We start from the raw sequence: 19,906 nt of genomic DNA on the forward strand, positions 1-19,906 counted from the left end.
TGGTTTGGGGGAATAGTGGCATTTCCTCCAAGGCAAATGTAGAAAGTTATGAGACTGACGCCCTGGGAAGGGTTAGAATTTTATCTGGTAAAAGTTGCAATTTACTGAGGGACACAACGGCAACGTTTATTCGAGATACTCATAAGAGTAATTAAAGTGCCCTCTGTCCATACAAAGTGGTACTGCCAGACTCTGTAAATGAATCCTTGACAAGGTCTCCACTCTGGAGCAAGCAAATATTCCCCTGCATGGGATGTCCTGAATACCACAATCAGCACCTGAATTGCTTGGTGGTGAACTTGGTACATACAGCCCACAGAGCAACCCCCCCGCCCCAAGTCACTAACATACCCGCCGATAAGATGATAGCATTGTTGCAAATAGGGCCTATTTCTCACTTTACACATGCACACTCATATCCATCCATTCACCCCTTCACACCCACTCATGCACACACCCACCCAGTTTCACTATTTAGGTTTGTGAGAGTGGATTAACATTGCAATCACCTTTCAGAGGCAGGCGTACAATTCATTTTACACAAGCGATGTTGGCTTTTAGCAGTTTGCAATAATGCAGTTGGCGGTTTGGGAGACGCTCCAACGCACAGCTTTGATGCAGAGTGAAAATAAGATAATTGGCCAGATTTATCCTGGCTTGTTTTGTATGTACTGGGCCAGGTTCTGCCTTCTTATAAAGCTGGTTTTCAGCATCTGTTCTGAATTTCCCTTGTCAAATATTTCCATTAACAGCTGATGACTGCGACACTTCTGGGGTTACCAAGGGGTCCAGTGTGAATCACTATCACCTGCTCACAGCATGAGAGAATCTTATCTGTGCCCAAAGGGGAAAATCCTCCCGTGCTCTGCTCCCGGCTCTGCAAGCCCCACTCGTTCCCACTGCAGGCTAGCAATTAGCCTGTGCCACCTTGTTACACTCGAGTGCCCAGTCCCTCATCTTCTGGACACCCTCAATGTACACTGATCTGCTGCCTCCATGGAAGCAGTGCACCCCCATCCACCAGCCTCCCCTCAGTTTAGTGCTCTCTTTAGCACAAGGCACTGGGTCGTGTCCACTGTAAAACCAGACAGACGTTTATTTAGCACAGCTTAAGATAAAGATCAAAAATGGATGCAAGTAAAAGGACTGGAACCACCAGGTTACAGTGTTACATAAAATATAAAATGCAGTCGAGAGCCTGTACTTATTAACCAGTTCCCTTCCAATCTAATAGAGTATTTTTCACCCAGTGGTCAGTCCTAACAGCACTGGTCCAGTCCAGAGAGGTGGGATCCATTTTTCGTGGGATGCTCACACTGGCAGAATGTCACCTCCCAGGCTGGGCTGGGTCCAAAGATGTTGATTATTCTCACTCTTGACTGAGTTACCTGAGACCCTGCCCACCTCAGGTGACATTTCATCTCCAACAGTTTGGGACCACAGTATTCTACATTTTACATAGCTCTTAAAACCATAGCTGTGCAAACCTCTCACAACAACCATGGCGATCAGCTAGTTCTTAGTTTTCCCTCACTTTGGTGAAGTATCATGAAGCTGGTCAGACATAGGTGTAACACCTGCCTGGGCATGTTAGGGCATGTTTGGGCATGCCTGTGTCACAATGGCACAAGATGGAATTTGTTCTCCTCTATTTGGTAAATCCTATGGCCTTAAATATCATGTAAGTGTAGCAGAACCACTCTGGGGAAAACAACAACTGACCTAATCCTACATCCAAAACTCAGACCAAAATCCAGCCTTTTTCTGAGGTTGAAAAAAAACCAACTCCAAAAATGTGAACTTTTTTTTTAAACGTTTAGCATATTTTTGGGGATCAGAGCAGAAATACCTCAATTCTCTACCTCAAGCATTGCTCCTCTGGTGTTTCCTATTCAGATGTAGTCAGAGCACTCTGGAAATCTCACAAATGGAAAAGCCTGTTCTCATGAGATTATCATTTTGATCTGAGAGAAGCCTGATCTATTACATGTAGAAGATTTATTACATTTGGAGAAGCTGAGGACTTTCGCACTCTATGGCTGAACACTCTAGCAAAGTGGCCATGAGACACATCCATTGAATTAAAGCACTGAATTCCTCTGAGATTTGCTCATGAAGAATCTTTACAGAATTCTCCCACCGTTCCCCCCTGTGATGTTTAATGGAAAGAGTTATACATTTTTTACCCATTATTCTATAGGTTTTTTTCATGTGTTCTCTTATGGCAATTTCTCACATATTCTTGTCAACTGTACTAAGACCATGAACAGCCAAGAGCGTATTTGTAATAACTCCAACCAGCCTTGGGGCCTTGTTCAATTTCACAGGGTCTCTTTTAGGTGAATATATAATGATCCCAAAAGTGTCTACTGTGGGACTGCAAAGCCTGAGCTCATCCATACAACAGGAACAGCATAAGCTGTGCAAGCCTCAGGGCCGGCTCTAGGTTTTTTTGCCGCCCCCAAGCAAAACAATTTTTGGCTGCCTCCCCCCTTTTTTTTGGCTTTTACACGTTTGCACTTTGCAATTTTTTTTTGGTCTTGTTTTTTTTTTTGACGGTTTAAAATTTAAAAAAAGTGAAAACAGAGAATTTGTAGTTAGTGAAATAAAACAATTTCCTACTAGTGTACTCATTTAATTTTAACAAAATCGCAATTACAAACAATTTGGGTTCAACTATACACTGTAATGAAAAACCTTAGGGTCTTCCAGTGTGCCCAGGTTCTCATAAATTAAAATAATTTATCTGAACTGAATTTTTTTGTTTTTTATACTTGCGTAGTCTTTTAATAATTCAGTAACAACTGGCACCGACGCGACACGGAAACTGGCGCGAATGGCGCCTATAGGGCGGCACAGTACACACAAATAATCATGATTCCTGATTTAATTAATCAATAACCGTTACTGGAGTTTTTTTGATCTTCATGTATTATTTTTTTTCCGTACATTGGTGGATGGATTTTTCCGAAAAAAAAAGATGCCCGGAATGCCGCCCCTGCAAATGTGCCGCCCCAAGCACGTGCTTGCTTTGCTGGTGCCTAGAGCCGGTCCTGGCAAGCCTCCTCCAGATAACATCCTGCACATGTGTTCCAAGACACCTCTGAGGAAACCACGTCCAGGGAACAGACTACTATTTCAGTGTCCCTACATTCACTCCTTTCACCCAGTCCCGGCCAAGTCCATCTCCTCAGCCATCCATCCCTCGGTATTTCTGCTCAGGCAGTCTGCTGATAGCTGAACTCAGAACACAGAGGCCACCAAACTGCCCTCAGGCAGATAATTATTGTCACTCACTCCCAGCCTCAGCTGAACCTGACCCAGTGATCCAGATGTGAAAATCAGCATCTGTCTTTACCCTGAACCATCCAGTCTTCCATTGCTGAGGCCATTGTGAGCTGTTCTCAAACCAACCCCTTTGCTCTGGGCGGAAGGACTGTCCTTGCTGTCATACATCATGGCTCATTTAACATATGCACTTGGAAATGTGCATATGTTAAATGACAAGTCGTTAAATGTATTGTTTTTAAAAGCATGATTTCTCATGACAAACAGGCACAGCTCTTCACACTCCTCCTCCCCCCAAACGAAGTCAGTCTGAAATGCTTGCAACTAACCAGATTTCAGACTCAAGAGACATGTTTTAACTTGGGAGCCTAACCTCACCCAAAGGAAAGTTACTGGTTTACAGTATAATCGCTTAAAAAAAAAAAAACCTATCAAGCTTTTCCAAGTAAGACCTCCAGTTCTCTACATCTCCCACAAGATTGTCAGGATTCTGTGACTAACTGATGGAATGTCAAACAAGATCTAACTTGCGTTTGCAAATACATCTCTCTTCTCCCCTTAAATATGTGTATTAAACCCTCTGTCTGTTTCTCCTGCTGTATAGTTTGCCCAAGATAAACAAGAACCTCATGAACTATCCATAATTCCAGAAATAACCACAAAAAACTTCATCTAGACTGATATCAAAATATATCTGGAAAGCGGTCCACAGAGCCCATGATGGCACGTTCAGCCAGATAAGCACAGAGCTGCTGGTTTCTTACTACTCTCGGAGTAATAAAATGAACTCCAGGATAACATCCTGCCAAAAACATTCATCATCAAATACGAAAATCAAATCTATTTTCTCAGGAACAAACGGAAAGTAACTGGTTTACACTGATGAACCAACATACTGATTTTTCGGGTTCTCATTCCATACATAAATATTCATCCTTCAAAAATAATAGCAATGTGTGTTCTGATCATCGGGGATAAAGAATAAAGTGTGTGTTGGTTCAGTAGTTATATCCTGAATAGTGGGAAATAAACATGAAACATTTCCCGTCTCGGCAATTTCTATTTCCACGGAGTCAAGAGCTCTGCAGCCTGCAGAAATCCAGAAACCAGAGGTCCGTTGGAAATGTCTGCTGCAAAATTCTACAAAACTAGGAAGAGTTTTTAAACAATGTTGCAAGTTTACCTTGGTTAGAGTCAGGACCCCTGGGCTGAGGATATCCAGCCCTACCACTGATTCGCCATGTGATTGTGTGACATGGCCTTACTGAGCCTCACTTTACCCGTAAGTAAAAGGTCCTGTAATGGGAATGAGGGAGCAGCAGGAAGCTACCCCAGCCTATAGCTCCCCCAACCCATATGTCCCCCACGGGGAAAGCCAAGCCCACCTTTCACCCATCCTGGACATAGCCAGATGACCTGACCTCTCCTGTGCAGGGGGTGACTTCGGACCAACTTCCTGAACATCCCTCCTGAAACACTTCCTGCAGGTGAGGGAGTGAGGCTGGAGGAAGAGAAAAGACAACCCTATACCTCCCCTCTCTACTCTCAGGACTGCTCCTGTAGGGAGGGGCCTCACATTCTGCTCCCTCTCTCTCAAAGATACTTCCTGTCTTGCTTCTACGAAGGCTGCCACCCTGGCACCAGGTTCCCTGCTCCCCAGAGGATTTACGAGCTATTGGAATGAAATGCATAGGAGAGGGAATCCTTTCTAGCCATCCATCCCCATCATAGTAGTATCTGAATAAAGGCTTTCAGCTTTGGGCCATACACCATGCTCTCGGGAATCATTTTTCCATTGGGCAATATTTTATTTGTGTTCTTCTTATTATTATTTATTCTTTGCCTTTCCATAGTTCTAAGACCAGTCATATGCCTCCTTGGTCACAAACACATGGCAAAAAGTCCCTTCACCGTGGAGTTCACAATGTCAGCATAAGTACTCTCTGAGTCAGTCACTACCTGCAAGCAAGCTACACTCCCATCAGTGTGCAAAGCATTGACCGGTAGCACTTAGAGCTAAACACAAGTCCCTTGCACAAATCGTTGCCAGGAGAAAGGACCCAGCGCCTACCAGTGTGAATGTTCTCACACAATTTTAGTGTAGTAGGTGTGATCAGTTCTAAATAAGAGCACAATGAAACAGAGGCTTCCTGGTCTACGATGAGCTTTTCTCAGGCCATGACATTTTGCAGGAGATAGATACGCAACTAAATTACTGTTGATGTTTCAAAATACCCCACAACGAGGGGTAAGATATTGAACTTGAAAAGCACCCGCTCTGTATGCTCTGTAAGTGCTTTCAGAAGGATGTTTGCTGCCCCTTTAGGTTAATTATATGCAACTGTTAACAATAATGTGCAACTATTTACAGTACAACATCCACTCCAGCCAGCTGTCCCAGCGTGTGCAGTGCCTGTGTGCAAGAAAAATGTACAACGTGCAGATAAATCAGAAGTGAGCCACTGCCACAAGCACAGCTGCTCAGAGTGTGAGAGACACTCTTCTTTTCAAAAGACGACAACCACTGATAAAAGTAAACCACTCTATTTGTGAAAACAAGAACTTCGTATCTAGCAACCTAAGTGATCATCGGTACATTGAACCGGACACACCATCCATTTAAAATTCACATTTCTACCCAAAAATGTGTTCCCTATAATTGTTACAGAAACATCGCAGATTATAGAACAAAGGGCTGGATTCTGCCTCTAATCTGTGAAACTATTTACAATTGTAATTGTTGGGGTGGGGAATTGTTTGAGAGATGGGGATTGTGGTAAGCTATTTTAAATTGATGCATTTAGGCTATATTTTTAATTTCTGTCCAGGGTGAATAAAGCATAGAGATTGGGTTCTTTTTAGCATTCCTATAAGCTGACATAAGTAAATTAATTAAATTAAATCAATACAAAGTCAAAATACACGCAGTGAGCAAAGGTGCCAAAACATAGTCCATAGAGATTAGTCAAAAGTATTTCTCTGACCCCCTTTTCCCTCCACTATGTTTTCTCTGTGCGTTTAAAGGCACTTTGGGTATGGTCAGTTTCCCAATATAGTTGGTTTCCCCTGGCGATTGTGTGAACTTGTCACAAAGCAACAGGAGAAAAAAACAAGATTATTTTTAAAATAGGAAACTGTGGTTGTAAATCCCCCCATGTCAGCAGTGGGCTTCAGGGGCAGCTGTCGTACCCAAAATGACTTTAATTCCTTTTTTTGAGAATGATTAGATCGCAAGTTGGTGCTGTCCCTTTAAAAGAAAACTTCACAAGTAAACATTAAATAGAAATATCACTGTAATAATGGCACACAGAGTAACAGAATTACAATGCAAAACCAAGCCACCACATGTGGAAACAGAAACAAGCAATTCAATAATTTCAACCAAGAATTGCAACACTGTTTCACTCTATATGTATAATTATTCATCAATAAATACAAAAAGAAAACTGCCCTCAGAAAAAAATTCTTTGTTATTTAAAAAGGAAATGCATTTGGGGATAGATGTCTTTCTTTCACCTTGTATATTCATTAAGGACACTCTTGCCTCATATATCCTGAATACCAGAACAGCAAAAACAAAATCTGTAGACTAAAACAGCATCATATTGTTTATAGACCATGCTGAAAATGTATATATGAGAATCATGTCCAGTGCTAATTGTCATAATCTCCCAGCGCCTTTAATCTGCAGGAGGAAACCTATCTGGGGACACAAACACACGCGCGCACACACACACACACACACACACAGCATTACAGAGATGCAAGTGTTCCCGTGGTTTCTGCAAATGAGCAAGTCCCAAATGAAGGATGCACCAGCGCCTTGGTGCTGCTGAGCAGCTAAGAAGTTTGAAGACCGGCTGTTTCTTTAAACTGTAGCTCAGAGCTGTAGTTAGTTAAAGATACAGGAGAAACCACAATGCAGGGTATAGAGGCTTGTACAGATGTATTCATGTGGGACTCAGGAGCTTCAAACAGCTACCTCAGCCAGAGATTTAAATCACACTGAAGACTTTGCAAAGCACAACACACATCTTAGATATACAGAGAGTGCACCAGAGACATGCCAACTAAGTAGACAACATTTTAACCACCCCATCCTGAAGTAGAATCTGGCGAGATTTCCTCTTGCAACATTCTGGAGTTGCACATAAAGTTGCAACCTGCCTGATGCTCAGAACACATGAGTGCCTCCTGGTGCTAAAACAACATGATCTGTTGCATGCGCAAAAAAGCACATAAGCAAGCAACCATCCAACTTCCGTTCTACATCAGCCCCTTCTTGCACTGGGGCACCCTGCTTGAATGAGGACTGAATCTCACGCGTGGCATTTCTCATATAGCAATAGGTGCAAAACTCAAGAAAACAGAATGAGAGCGCAATATTCTGCTGAGCCTTTTGCCTTGGGGGAGAGGACATTCCCTTTGGAGGAAAAATAATAAATCAAATGCTGTTCAGAAAAGGTAGCACCTACCGTGGTGTAATGCTGCATTGGGTCGCTAATATACAGCATTTTAGTCTTCTTGGAATTTAAAAACAACTAGGAACTTTCCCGCCACAGGAGTCATGGGGTCAGGGGAGGATGGAAAAAATAAAAAGGGTATTAATCGATATACGATAATGGAACATAAAGACAAGGGCAAGTGACTAGGGAGAGGCAGCGCCGGGGATGCTGGGCTGGCTACCTGTCTGCAGTTTGTTGGCTTTCTCGCTTTTTCCATCTCCCTTAGTTCTGTCATCTGCATCTAACAACAAAACTCAGGCCCACCCCTTTCTCTCCCTCATGACTATTCATTAAAACACAGGGCAGGCTGAGGCTTGCCCAATGATGTATTGGACTGTACCAAATGTCCCTACCAAGGGGGAGTCTGAGGGTCCTTCTCCATAATTAAATTCAGCTGGATTTAATTCCAAAAAGCTGCTTGTAGAGAGGATCAATGGAGCTAAAAGCCATTTGAACTGCACCTTTTATCAGCAGAATAAGGCAACTAGATTTGCATTGATGAGTGCATGAAGTGACTTTGGGATAACTCAAATACCGTGTCTCTGGAGCTGGGCAAATGGCCTTTATTCATTCTATCTATCTATCTATCTATCTATCTATCTATCTATCTATCTATCTATCTATCTATCTATCTAGCCCATGATTCTGATATATGGCAGGGGTTGTTTTTAGTTTCCTCCTAAGGTCTGTTATCCATATGACATCAACAGGGTTTCCTTCTTTTGCTCCTGAAGGACTGGAGTTGATAACGAGTACAATGCAGAAAGACGCACGCTCAGCTCACAGCGTTACTGTTCACCATGTCTAGGAAAACATCGCCGAAGGAATAAAGTGGGATGACATCATTATCTCTTACAGATAAAAGAGCAGATTGCCTTTAGTGAATCAGTAGAGAAGTTCCCAGAGTGTAGTCACACAAATGTCCCCAAGCTGCAATCCAAGCTAAACAGCAACTCACGATCCACTAACCAAACAGTAAACTACAAGAAAATATGAACACATGATTCACTAGTTGGGAAGTTCTTTACAGTTCAGAGCCACAGAATAGCTAGTTGATGGGTGGCTGATTTCCTGGGTTTTTCCCCCACCAATAACCAATGTCATTCTTATGTCATTCAATGTTCTCATGTCATTGGGTTGCCTTTTTTCAAGAAGAGATGATCTACCTATTCTTAACAAGCCTGAAAAACACCAAGACTTCCCTTTACTCAGCTACATTGCAACACTGTTAATCAATCCTCTTCCAACATGAAATCAGACTATAAGATTCCTTCACATCAACTGCAGCTTGTGAATGATCATGATGACAACAGTCTCACCTACCAACCTCCCAGAAAATACATTTAAAAAATAATCTTAGGCACAAACAACTATTTGGCTGGAGGCAAATTCAGTGACATCCACTATCTGATCCATGTTTTGGATCTGACAGATCTCTATCCTACCTTGGGGTTGTGACTCTGGAGTTTCCAATTTCTGAGGACTGATGAAAATCCCTGATGGTAGTGAGGGGCTTCAGAGGTGCTGTTAGGTCTGGATCAAGAGAATTCAATAGCCAGGATGGTCCAGGAACAGCTCATCAGAGCCAGAGGCCAGTAACACAGAAGCAAATGGTGGGGGGGGGGTATTAGCTGGAGAGGAGGAGAGTGGAAGTAGACACAGGCAGACGGATAGCATAACTGTCCACAGCAAGGATGTCAGAGTCTGATTAGTGACCCTAGCAGAGTGCAGAACAATGGTGCTGGTTCCTTGAATAGTGGTGGTTCCTGCTCCACTATCTTGGCAAACATTACATTTGGGAGACAGTGATAAGCTTCTTTAATGTTCCCTGAATGTACCTCCCTTGAAGGAAGGTGAAGGTCTGCTCTCCACTGTGAAAGCCACTTGACAGGTGAATAGGATTTGATGCACCACATTGGACCACTGGTCCATCACCTCTGGCATCCTGCCTGCAGCAGTGACCTCTACCTGGTACTTCAGAAGGAGGTGAAAAACTCACAGTATATTTGGCAATTCTGCCTGTGGGGCCCAGGTGATCAGCTTACAGCCTGAAGCATGAGCTCCGATGACCTGTCTCTTAGCATGTACAGCCACAGATGTGCATAGGTCATAATAGTGTCCAACTCGTAATCCAGCTATAGCATTTAACTCTATGCCACACCACTCACGTGGCCTAATCAGGCATCTCTTCACACTAAGAAGATTTGTATCTTTTGCCTAGTCACTCATGGACTTTTTAAACATGAAACTCCACCTTTAAAAGCCAGTGCTATTATTAACCAGCAATCCCAGGTGTACTATCAGCCTCACACACAGCCAGATATTGTGGCAGAGCAAGATTCACCCAACAGCTCTGAATAACCGCAGGAAATCAATGCTGTGGCCAAAGAGGCCCCATTTCTTTTCCGTTTTCATCCAGTAATTCATTTCTTTTACTGCTAGCTAACGATTACTGTGACATCAGCTTTGAGTGATTTAAACCCACAATAATATTGCTGTGATCATGAAGAAAACCTGCTTTTTCCCACCTGCTGGCGCCTGACTAACGTCTACGCTAGAGATCCAAGTGCACAGCGCTAAGCAGTACAACACCAAGCACTGACAGAATTCGAGAGAGGTGCTGTAGGAATCCTGGATGCTAAAAACTGCTTCTGGGTGGAACATCATCAAAGTCAGGGGAACTGTGCAGGTTCCGGGAGTGTCAGTGACAGCCCAGGGTGAGACAAATTGGTCTGGATAAAGTGAGCACTTTACCAGAAAGTTCATCCCATACTAGAAACAAACCTGAACCAAATCTGTGTGCAGAGTTGAAGGATGGTGGATAACTCCCCTCCCTCAACAACACAACCCTGCCGCAGGTCCTCACTTCAGTCAGGACTGGAATCAGAAACAGCACACCCGTATGGGAAAGGCACTTCTGATCTGGCTGCACCCAGGATGTGAGAAATTTCCTGACATGTCTGTTAACAGGACATTTCTAGACCACAGAAAAGCAGAGAAATATCCAAATGCTTTGAGGCTTATGCAGACTCAACTTTCAAGCCTTTAGAGATTTACTGTATACGAGCCATACATTGCAGTAGTTGTACATATCAGGAAAATACAGAACATTTCCTAATTTGTTTAGCATTTCTTAATTTCATATTCAAAAATCTTTGGTGCATTAAATAGCTCTGTCTATCCTTTTGCAAACCCGTGCACAAACCAAAAGTCTAACAATGTCATAAATTGCAAGGAATCTTTGCTGTGCATACAATTAAACACTGGAAAGCTAGTCACTGGCAGGTCTGCCACAAACACCCGCTTACACAATCTTTTTTAGATGTGCGGTAGCTCCAGAATTAGCCTGCTCTCCTCCTGAGAGATGGAAGTGCCTGGCACTCTGAGCCAGCTGCCCAGGAGACATCTTCATGAGATGCACTTTACGCCTGGCTAGACTTCATAATGGAGCTATATCTCAATATCCTTGGAGGCTTCTCAATCCCATCAGGAACTCGGGGTAGAAAGAAAGCCACAGCCCACAAACCCAGCATCAGTGGAGTTGTCCCTTGGTTTGAGACAGATTGTTTTGTGCGGTTTTCTGAATGGATAGGAATTTTTAATACACGGTGGGTCATATATTCAAAAGCTGGCACAACGGGTGCATCTCCAAAACCCTAGTGGGTGTGTATGTGTCTGCACCGATCGGAGAACGGTTCTCCTGTTGTAACTGCCCTTGCATGTGCAATGACCTGATCTCAATCTGAAAACTGCTGTTTCCATACACCATTATGGACTGTTGCAGAAAAATAGTGCACAGTACAAGTATTTTGCTGTGCCTTGACCACAGGCTCAATCGAAAACATGGCCCAATATTTTGTATTTGAAATAAGCCCCTGGGTTTGCATCTGCCAGTTTCTGTGGGCACCAAGGGGGCTTGCCCGCTCCAGGCCAATGGGGGCTGCAGGAAGCGACACAGGCCAAGGGATGTGCTGGCCGCCCTTCCCGCAGCCCCCATTGCCCTGGAGCGGCAAACCGCAGCCAGTGGGAGCCTCGATTGGCCGAACCTGCGGACGCGGCAGGTAAACAAACCGGCCCGGCCCACCAGGGGCTTTCCCTGAACAAGCGGCGGCCCAAGTTTGAGAACCACTGGGCTAGAATTCATGTCACATCTCGAACAGCGCCTTGCACCGGAGGAGCTTGCGATGTTTTACGAAGACTGGTGAACAGCACAGCCCCCAGGTCATGAAGTAAAGAAGCACCATTATCCCTCTTTTGCAGATGCTTAGGCCAGGGCACAGAGAGTTTAAGCAAATCAGTGGCAGAGCTGGGCGCAGAACCCTGGAATCCTGTAACCACAAAACTCTACCGCTGCCCTTAGAAATGTCGCTAAACCTCACCAGCACTTGGCCTCAAAAAAAAGAAAGAAAGAAAGAAAGAAAGAACTAACAGCCACCTCCTTTTCTCCACACATAGGCCACCTTTATTTCAGGCCAACAGGATCATGTGTCTGTGCATTTATTTTTATACTTATGAGCCTGCTACACATTTAAGTGGTGACAGATAGTACCAGCTGGACTCACCTCATCCTGAGCTAAGCAATATAATGTACAGTCCCAAAGTTGGGCCAGTATAAATGTTTACTAACAGCTCCTTATATCAAACTAGTGCTAACATGCACTGGCAGTTAGCTACAGCCTCTGCACATGCTCCCCTGTTCTAAGCCAGGACGTTAGGACTCCTGCATGCTCATCAGCCCATGGCATGTGTCCTGCAGTACGGGGTGGGCAGTAGCATGCCTCCCCTCAGCAGCAATAACAGCTTTCTGGAATTCACACTTGGCCCGGCTTATGTTACAGCAGGAATAACGAGAAGGGAGGCCGTGGCCAAAAAGCTGGGGCAGCACCACAATTAGCATTTCGCTGCCCACCTGATCCGTCTGCCAGGCAGACAAAGGCTGCAGAGAAGAGGGAAAGAGGCCCACAGAGGAGGGAAAAGTGCAGACGGACGGAGACTCTCAGGACTTTTAGGAGGGAAGCAAGAGGTTTGAGGCGGGAGATTTAATAAACGGGCAGGAGTTCTGAGCACTTGTCTGTGTGCTTAATGTTAAAGAGGGGACGTTCCCAGGAGACCAAACCTGTTTGACAGGGAAGTTTTGACACGCTAATCTCTGCAAACCGCGCATCAGAGCGGCAGAGGCATATGGAGCAAACAGTTCTAATCTAGACAGGTCAGAGCTATTCTGTGTGTGTTTTCTTATGAACAATAATGCTTTGCACTTCTCAACACTTCGGTGAGGACATGGGGAGCCTGCCGTTCAGGCTGACAGGTGCAGGGACTCAGGCACAGAGAGGGGAAGTGACTTGGTCAAGAACATGCACAGGACCCAGATCTCCTCTCCTCCTAAAGCAGGGCTGGGGTGCGAAGAGCATAAGTAAAGTATCCGGAACCGTGTGTGTGTCTCACTGTCTGTGCAAAGAGTTATGGCAATAGTGGGTGGAGGTTCCTGTTCCAGAGGAGGGCAGGAGAGCCTGTGATGTGTCCCAGCGAGGGCCATGACAATAAAGAGGGAAACATTCTGATCCCTCTGGAGCGCTCAGCCAGCGGGAAGCAGCTCATGTTAACTTCCCGCAGCAGCGGAACATATGACCATCTCATTAACACTACTGGGGGGCTTGTGAGTGCAGGTTTGCCTGAACCAGCCCTGCTTTCATTCGCTGCAGATCAGTACATGGATCAATGGACAGTGTGGAGGAAAACAGACCTATTGAGCGATCAGTATCAAGGCAGTGGATCCAAATGCTAGAAAAAACACATTGCCCAGACGGGTTTTCAATCACAAGATAAACTGGACTGCACAAGCCTCTGTGTCTGCATTAGTCCAAGAAGTATGATCTGGAGACAGTCTGAGGCCCAGGGCAGGCATTCACTGCATGTACTAGGACAGCTGGCTCTGGGGCATTTGTAAAAGAGTAACATAAAAAAAATAGCATATTATGGATCAGTGATGCTGGCAACTTTATGAGAGGAACTTGCTGAGAATACAGAGTTGGTGCTTTTTGAACCTCTACTCAACAAATGAATTTACTTTATTCTAGTCATTGTTGTGAAGGTTCCTAATAACAAAATGAAGGGTCTGAGCTTACAAAAACCTTACTCACCTGAGTAACTTCACCATCTACCTGCATGAGTTAGGCTGAGCTCACAGGAGTAAAGATACGTCGTCTTGGGCCTTAATTTTGGCGAGCATGGAAAAATTCCCTGCAAACTGCCATTGTCAGAAACAGCAAGAAAATCAGAGAGCAAAGCCCACCTCAGTCTAGGGAGTTTCTGTTTTATTTTGCTCTCTCCCCTTTTAGAATCAATCACGTCCAATAAATGTTTAAAACCCTTTCTCCTTGATGAACGCGGCAGCTCTGTTCCTAGCTCTAACCAAGAGACTATGCAGGGAGACCCCAAAAGTACTAAGAACCCAATCTTACTTCCACTCAGAGCCATGGCAAAGCTCCTCTTGACTGCAGTGGGAGCAGGAGTGGGCCCTCACTGAGTTACGCCTGTAGAATATCTTACAAATGACTTTTACCATGCAGCGTGTTTATACTTGAACAATTATAGGTTATTTATGTTGTTAAATGGTACTTGCACAGCTCTCCACCTTCATTATATCCGGGAGCCTGTGTCTTGCGAGTTCAAGCAAGCGGAGGCATGAAGCAAGTGTCTCAGTGCAGCTACTACGACTGGAGCGCTTTAAACTATTCCAGCTCCAATAGCACCTCCCTCTGCACTCCACTGCCTTCTTGTCTCAGGGTTTGATTTTAGCATGTTGCTCCCATGTGGGATGCTTTGGGACATGGGTCAATAACAATAGCTGCTCCTGCTGAGTATATGGATGTGGGGAGTCGTTCATCAAGTGGCCAGAGTTGCTCTGTGTTTTAGCTGGACGTTTCTACAGACAAGAATCAAATAGGGACCGTTATGGTCTGTGGAAAGCACCTCTGCCAGGTGACACAAAAGAGAGCCACCCCGTGGTCAAGTGACAGAAGCTGTACTGAGGTGATCTCTGCTCCATGTCTTACCAGGACACTAACCCACGTGCTGTTCTGAAACAGGCACCTAGTTGGACAATACAGTGAAACTTTTTAATAAGGGACTGCTATTTTCCTGGCCTTTGTAGGAGGTGGCTGCATAATGCAGTACAGTTAATATGGAGGAGCCCTGCTTATTCCATTCACCCATACAATGGCTTTTGGCCAGCACCGACTTCGTTTGGCTTATGAGCCAGTAACACAGAAATAAACGCCATATCCTGCTAGCGGCCCCTTGAGCCATCCAGCCCCCCTGGAGGGAAACAACCTCTTATTTAAAATTACTCTCTTTCTTGTAACCTGAATGCACTCACCATGACTGATTCATTCATACCCCTCATCTGGAAGACATCCATTGTCACCTCAGTTTGGTTAGACACCTCACTGCTTCCTGAATGACTGGATGGAGGGAGATCAAAATAGGTGCTGTCTGGTTCCCTGAGAAAAGGAGAGGACATGTCTTCAGTTCCCCCATGCAGCTTTCATTGATCCCACCCAATAGCTTGGCTTTCCCTTGAACTTTGACCCCCTCCAGCCTTTTGTTTTCCCAAGACAGAGATGCCCCCTTGAGCACATTTCACTTAGACAAATTGGTGGACAAACAAAGCATAAGACTCAGAGGACTTAGAAGTTGTCACTCAATAGCGATCGATTAGCCAGGCAGAGCATTTCTTCCTTCCGGAAATGGCTTTAAGTTATAGAACAGCTTGGAGGAGAAAATGAAATGGAACACAGTCCTCCTTCCCTATTTGATCAGGATGCTAAGTATAGCGGCCAGAGAGGTTGCAAAAGCCGTGGAGCCATTAGAAAATGCTGTGTATTTAACTTTGGATTGCTTGTTTCTTAATCAGGCAGACCCTGAGTGGTGTAAGGAGGTCAGGCCAGAGAGAGAACCACTACATTAGGAGTGGGTCTTACCTGACCCATCCAGCAGAGGGCACATCCACACGGGCCTGTCCATCACATCCACCTCTCCCACTAAGCAGGGGCCGGATCCAGCGCCCATTAACGCCAATGGAAAACCTTCACATTGCCATTGGATCCCTGTGCAGTACCGTCCAGGGCGCTGTGGCAACACGACTCCATTGGAGCCACCTGAACCGGGACGCCTCATGGCAGCAGCTGCACCCAGGGCCCCCAAGTGGGGCTATGAAGGGAAGATAATGCAGCCCACGACTGGACGCTCTTGTCTGACTAACCTGTGTGGGGCTAGAGGCGGACAATGTGTATCCCTCTTGCCCTGCCAGTCTCCACCCACTTGCCCCACTGTGGAGTGTGCACCACACAGGGAGGACTCCAGGGTCTTGAGTGGAGGGACAATGCCGCAGAGAGAGCTGAGCTACCTGCCCCACCGGAGCGGGGGGAGCCATGTGTAGAGAGCACAATCCCTTGTGAAGACTGGCAAACTCTCCAAGCAGCCACCTCAGCTAGAACAACCCAAACTAGCCTATGCCAGCTTCCCGCGGCACCACTGTATGAATCAGCCTTGTTTTAATTGTCTGCAGTCCAGTACATGGGTCAGTGGAGTGTGTGTGAAACCTACAAAGCGCTGAAACAGGCTGGTAAGACTCGACGAATTGAGGCAGGCAGGAGAACAAAGCTGGGCACAAGCTTGGCTGCTTCCATCTCAGCAGAACTTAAGTCCCTTTGGCTGTCACATCTTCCTAATTTCTTTTGACTTTCAATGAGCACTTCCAAATAGTCCCCTCCAAACAGTAACGTTTGCTACAGCAAGAGGAAATGCCTGGGTGTTGACCTTCAATCAGCAAGGGGAGACCAAATTCGAGCTTTGCTGTAGTTTTTTTGCAGCATTTTGAAACGCATCCTTGCATTTGTGGTGCAGATATAGAGCATTAGCACTGTGGGGAAGGTGGGGGTAGGTTCAAAAGCAGCCACTAAAACAGGAGGCCAAATTTTGGGTGCCCAGGTTTTTGCATGTGCAAGTTATGGACCAGAACCTGTGAGGTGATGGGTGGTTTCTCGTTCAAGATCATTCCACGATCTCTGCTCTCACTGAGTTGTCTTACATCAGGACCTCCACTGATGCAAGGAGATTGGGCTGGTAAAAGGTAGTCTGAGCAGACAAATCTGAGCTATTTTGCAAGCAAAAATCTGAACATGAAAAATTCATGCATGAAAACATGGGCATGCAAAACTGGGCTTGCAGCTTAAGAGACTGGGTAGAGGTACCTATAGAAATGTTTCCCTTTTAAGTCCTCCTCAACAATATGAGTCACTAAGCATTAAACAACGATGCACCAATTATTTCCCAGAATGAGTTTTCGCACAACGGTCAAGTAGCACTTACAGTGTGCTCCAGAGATGTTCAAACGTCGTTCCTTCATCAGCTGGAGACGACTGGGACATCTTCACAGAGGGGGAGTCTGACAGAGGATAAATCACTCTGGGCCCAAAGAAAAACAGCATCATTAGTGTTGCCACAATGCATATAATCATAGCCTGTACTTACACAGCACCTTTCAGACACAGGTTCTCCAAGTGCTTTACAAAGTGCATATACAGGGGTGTGCTCTGAGCATGCAGGGGGGTGGAACAGACGCTCAAATGGTTCTTTTCCATTTCTTTATTTCCAGGGCCTGCAAAGTGAATCTCACGTATAATAAAATCAAGATACTGTAAACTCAGTTTAAGATAAAGTAGATTGAAAGTCCCATATTGAGCCATTGCATCACAGCATGTGGATAACAGTGGGCACTAATTTTAGGGGGGGAAATGGAGGATCTCCCTAGATATAACCCATTGCTGAAAATCCCTCCCCCTCGGTTTTCTCACTGGCTCCCAGTTTTGCTCCGCCACAGCCCCTGGTGGAGTACAGCACTCTCACGCGCCCAGGGAGCTCGCACGTAGCTCCCCAGTGACATTGCACTTGGAACCAGAGCTCCATAGGACTCATTACATTGAAGTGTTGCCACTTCCTCTCCTGCCAGCATTGTAATCTAGTCCCAAATCTGGCAGAGCTCAGGCCTCTAGAGGTCGTCAGCGTGTGAAAGAAAGAATTAGTAGATGCCTTTCCCATTTGTTTGGCTCCGCCAAGCCCTGCAAGCCCAGGCCTGTTCAGTATGGGTCACCAAGAGAAGGCAGGAGGAGGGAGAAGCAATCTGTCACTTCATCCAGCCTTTGGGTCCTTATTCAGCAAGATCATGTGAGACTCCCAGGAGGTTTCTGAATGGGAGGTTTCACTACGCACTCCACAGTAGTACCGACCTGAGGCGGCTCTGTCACAGGAACGCTGCTTTGTTATGATTTAGCACTTGAGTACAAGGCAGCAGGACTTGGCTACAGCACTGGCCGGAGATAATGAATTGCTTGCAATGGGGGTACCCAAACTTTACCCATCTGAGGGCTGCCTTGCTATAATCTAGAGGCAGTTTGCACAGGAAAGAGGAGATTGCATCCACCTTCCTGCTGAATAGTGAAGTATGGAGAGCAAAGACTCCACTCTACTAGGACAATGAGTTGCAATCAGCAATGCCTTGCTTTCTCTCAGTAGAATACCAAAGCCCACAGATACCAGTGATAGGCACAGCATAAGAACCAGAGAAGAACAGAATTGACCATTACCAGCAATAGAAAGGAAAGGATGAGCTGTGTCAATGATTCCATATAAACCAATTTTACTGTCACTTTAAGAAACAAACAAACAACTCTGAAAAGCTCAGCTTAACTGATGAATCAAATGTGTTTTGCTGGATTGAAAATGATAACAAAACCCAGCCAATAATTTACAGACAGGGACTCTCCAAAGTGTTTATATGAGAGATTCCATGCATGGGGGCCCTATGCTGCGACTAGAAATTAATATAATTAGTTACCATCAGCTAGCCCTTCAGCGGCCTACAGTAGGAAATAAACCGAGGCCATAGTAGAGTTCCCAGTGAAGTCATCATCACTGACACTAATTGGCTCCCTCACTGACAGTCTCAACAGAGAAGCCAAGGACTGAATGAGCCAGGAAGACTGAGGGCTTGATCCAAAGTCAACTGAAATCAATGGAAAAACTCCCACTGATTTGAATGGGCTCTGGGTCAGACCCTGACTGCCTTACCCGTAGGTGGTCCAGAGCGGGGTTGAGGCTCTGTGGTGAGGATATGATGGGGAGGTTGCTCTACCTCCGCCCATGCCATACCTGATCTCTAGAGAAAGAGATCGCCAGTCTCCCAGGTTGTCAGCTTGTCTCCTTTCATGAGCACAAAATCAACTTCCGGTTTTAAAGAGAGAGCAAGCAAGCAGTGAAGCAGTGGAAATGTTCCTTCGGCAGCCCTCTGGCTGCTGGGGCTTTCCCAGCTGGGCTGTATTTCCGGAGATGTCATCACCATTCAGTATGCTTCTAAATATACCGAAAACTTGGAAGGGACTGATGTGCTTGGATCCAACCCATCTCTAATAAATACTGGCTCCGTGACTCCCATTTGAGAAGGTTACAATAAACTTTATTAAAGTGTCAACTGTTGCTCCAGGCAGCCCTCTTTAGCCAATGGTGTGCACTGTAGACAATTATTCCTAGTATTCACCTCAGCCCTAACCATCTGACTACTCGTTTCCATTAAAGACCACTTACAGTTGGGAATATCATTTGCAAACCTTTTCACTGAATATTTGTTGCATTTTTCTCATAATTATTATTTAGCCAGTCTGAGTCACAAATGTCATTGCCCTCAAATTTCCCTTTCAAATTCAAACAAATATTAATTAAGAATGTTTGCACTGATCAGCAAGTGCAATAAAACACAATGGAATCAGACACAATCTCACATCACAGCTCTTTGAATCTGGGCTCCCTGGTTTGAACACAGCCTCTGACCCCACCGTCACATGTCTGTGTTTGGGGGTAACCACAGGAGTCCAGAGTTTACAAAGCTCTCCTTAGATTAGACAATATTTTGTATATATGACTATGGGAGTTACTACCTGTGAGTCATAGCAAATGTAACATGAGAATATTAATATCACTTTGAAAGCCAGCCCTGTCCTCATGCAGCCCTCTAAAAAAGTTTACACGTGTTAAGCCAAAAATATTATCAAAAGCAA

At 45.1% G+C, this 19,906-nt stretch overlaps 1 protein-coding gene across 8 annotated transcripts in view; it reads right to left on the reverse strand.

Annotated features, from left to right (window-relative positions):
• Positions 1–19,906, reverse strand: part of TP73 (tumor protein p73) — an 80,096-nt gene that overhangs the window by 38,876 nt on the left and 21,314 nt on the right. For 7 of the 8 annotated variants that reach the window (XM_039509433.1, XM_039509429.1, XM_039509430.1 and 4 more), the window contains 2 exons: positions 17,166–17,261; positions 15,172–15,295 (listed from right to left, as the gene is read on the reverse strand). In XM_039509433.1, the coding sequence (XP_039365367.1) occupies positions 15,172–15,295; positions 17,166–17,261 (220 nt within the window). Of the gene's footprint in view, positions 1–15,171; positions 15,296–17,165; positions 17,262–19,004; positions 19,072–19,906 lie in introns of those variants that run through there. The other variant, XM_039509435.1, reaches the window with a different exon arrangement.

Source organism: Mauremys reevesii, linkage group 21 (genome assembly GCF_016161935.1).
Source record: "Mauremys reevesii isolate NIE-2019 linkage group 21, ASM1616193v1, whole genome shotgun sequence".
In the NCBI taxonomy this organism is placed as follows: Eukaryota; Metazoa; Chordata; order Testudines; family Geoemydidae; genus Mauremys; species Mauremys reevesii.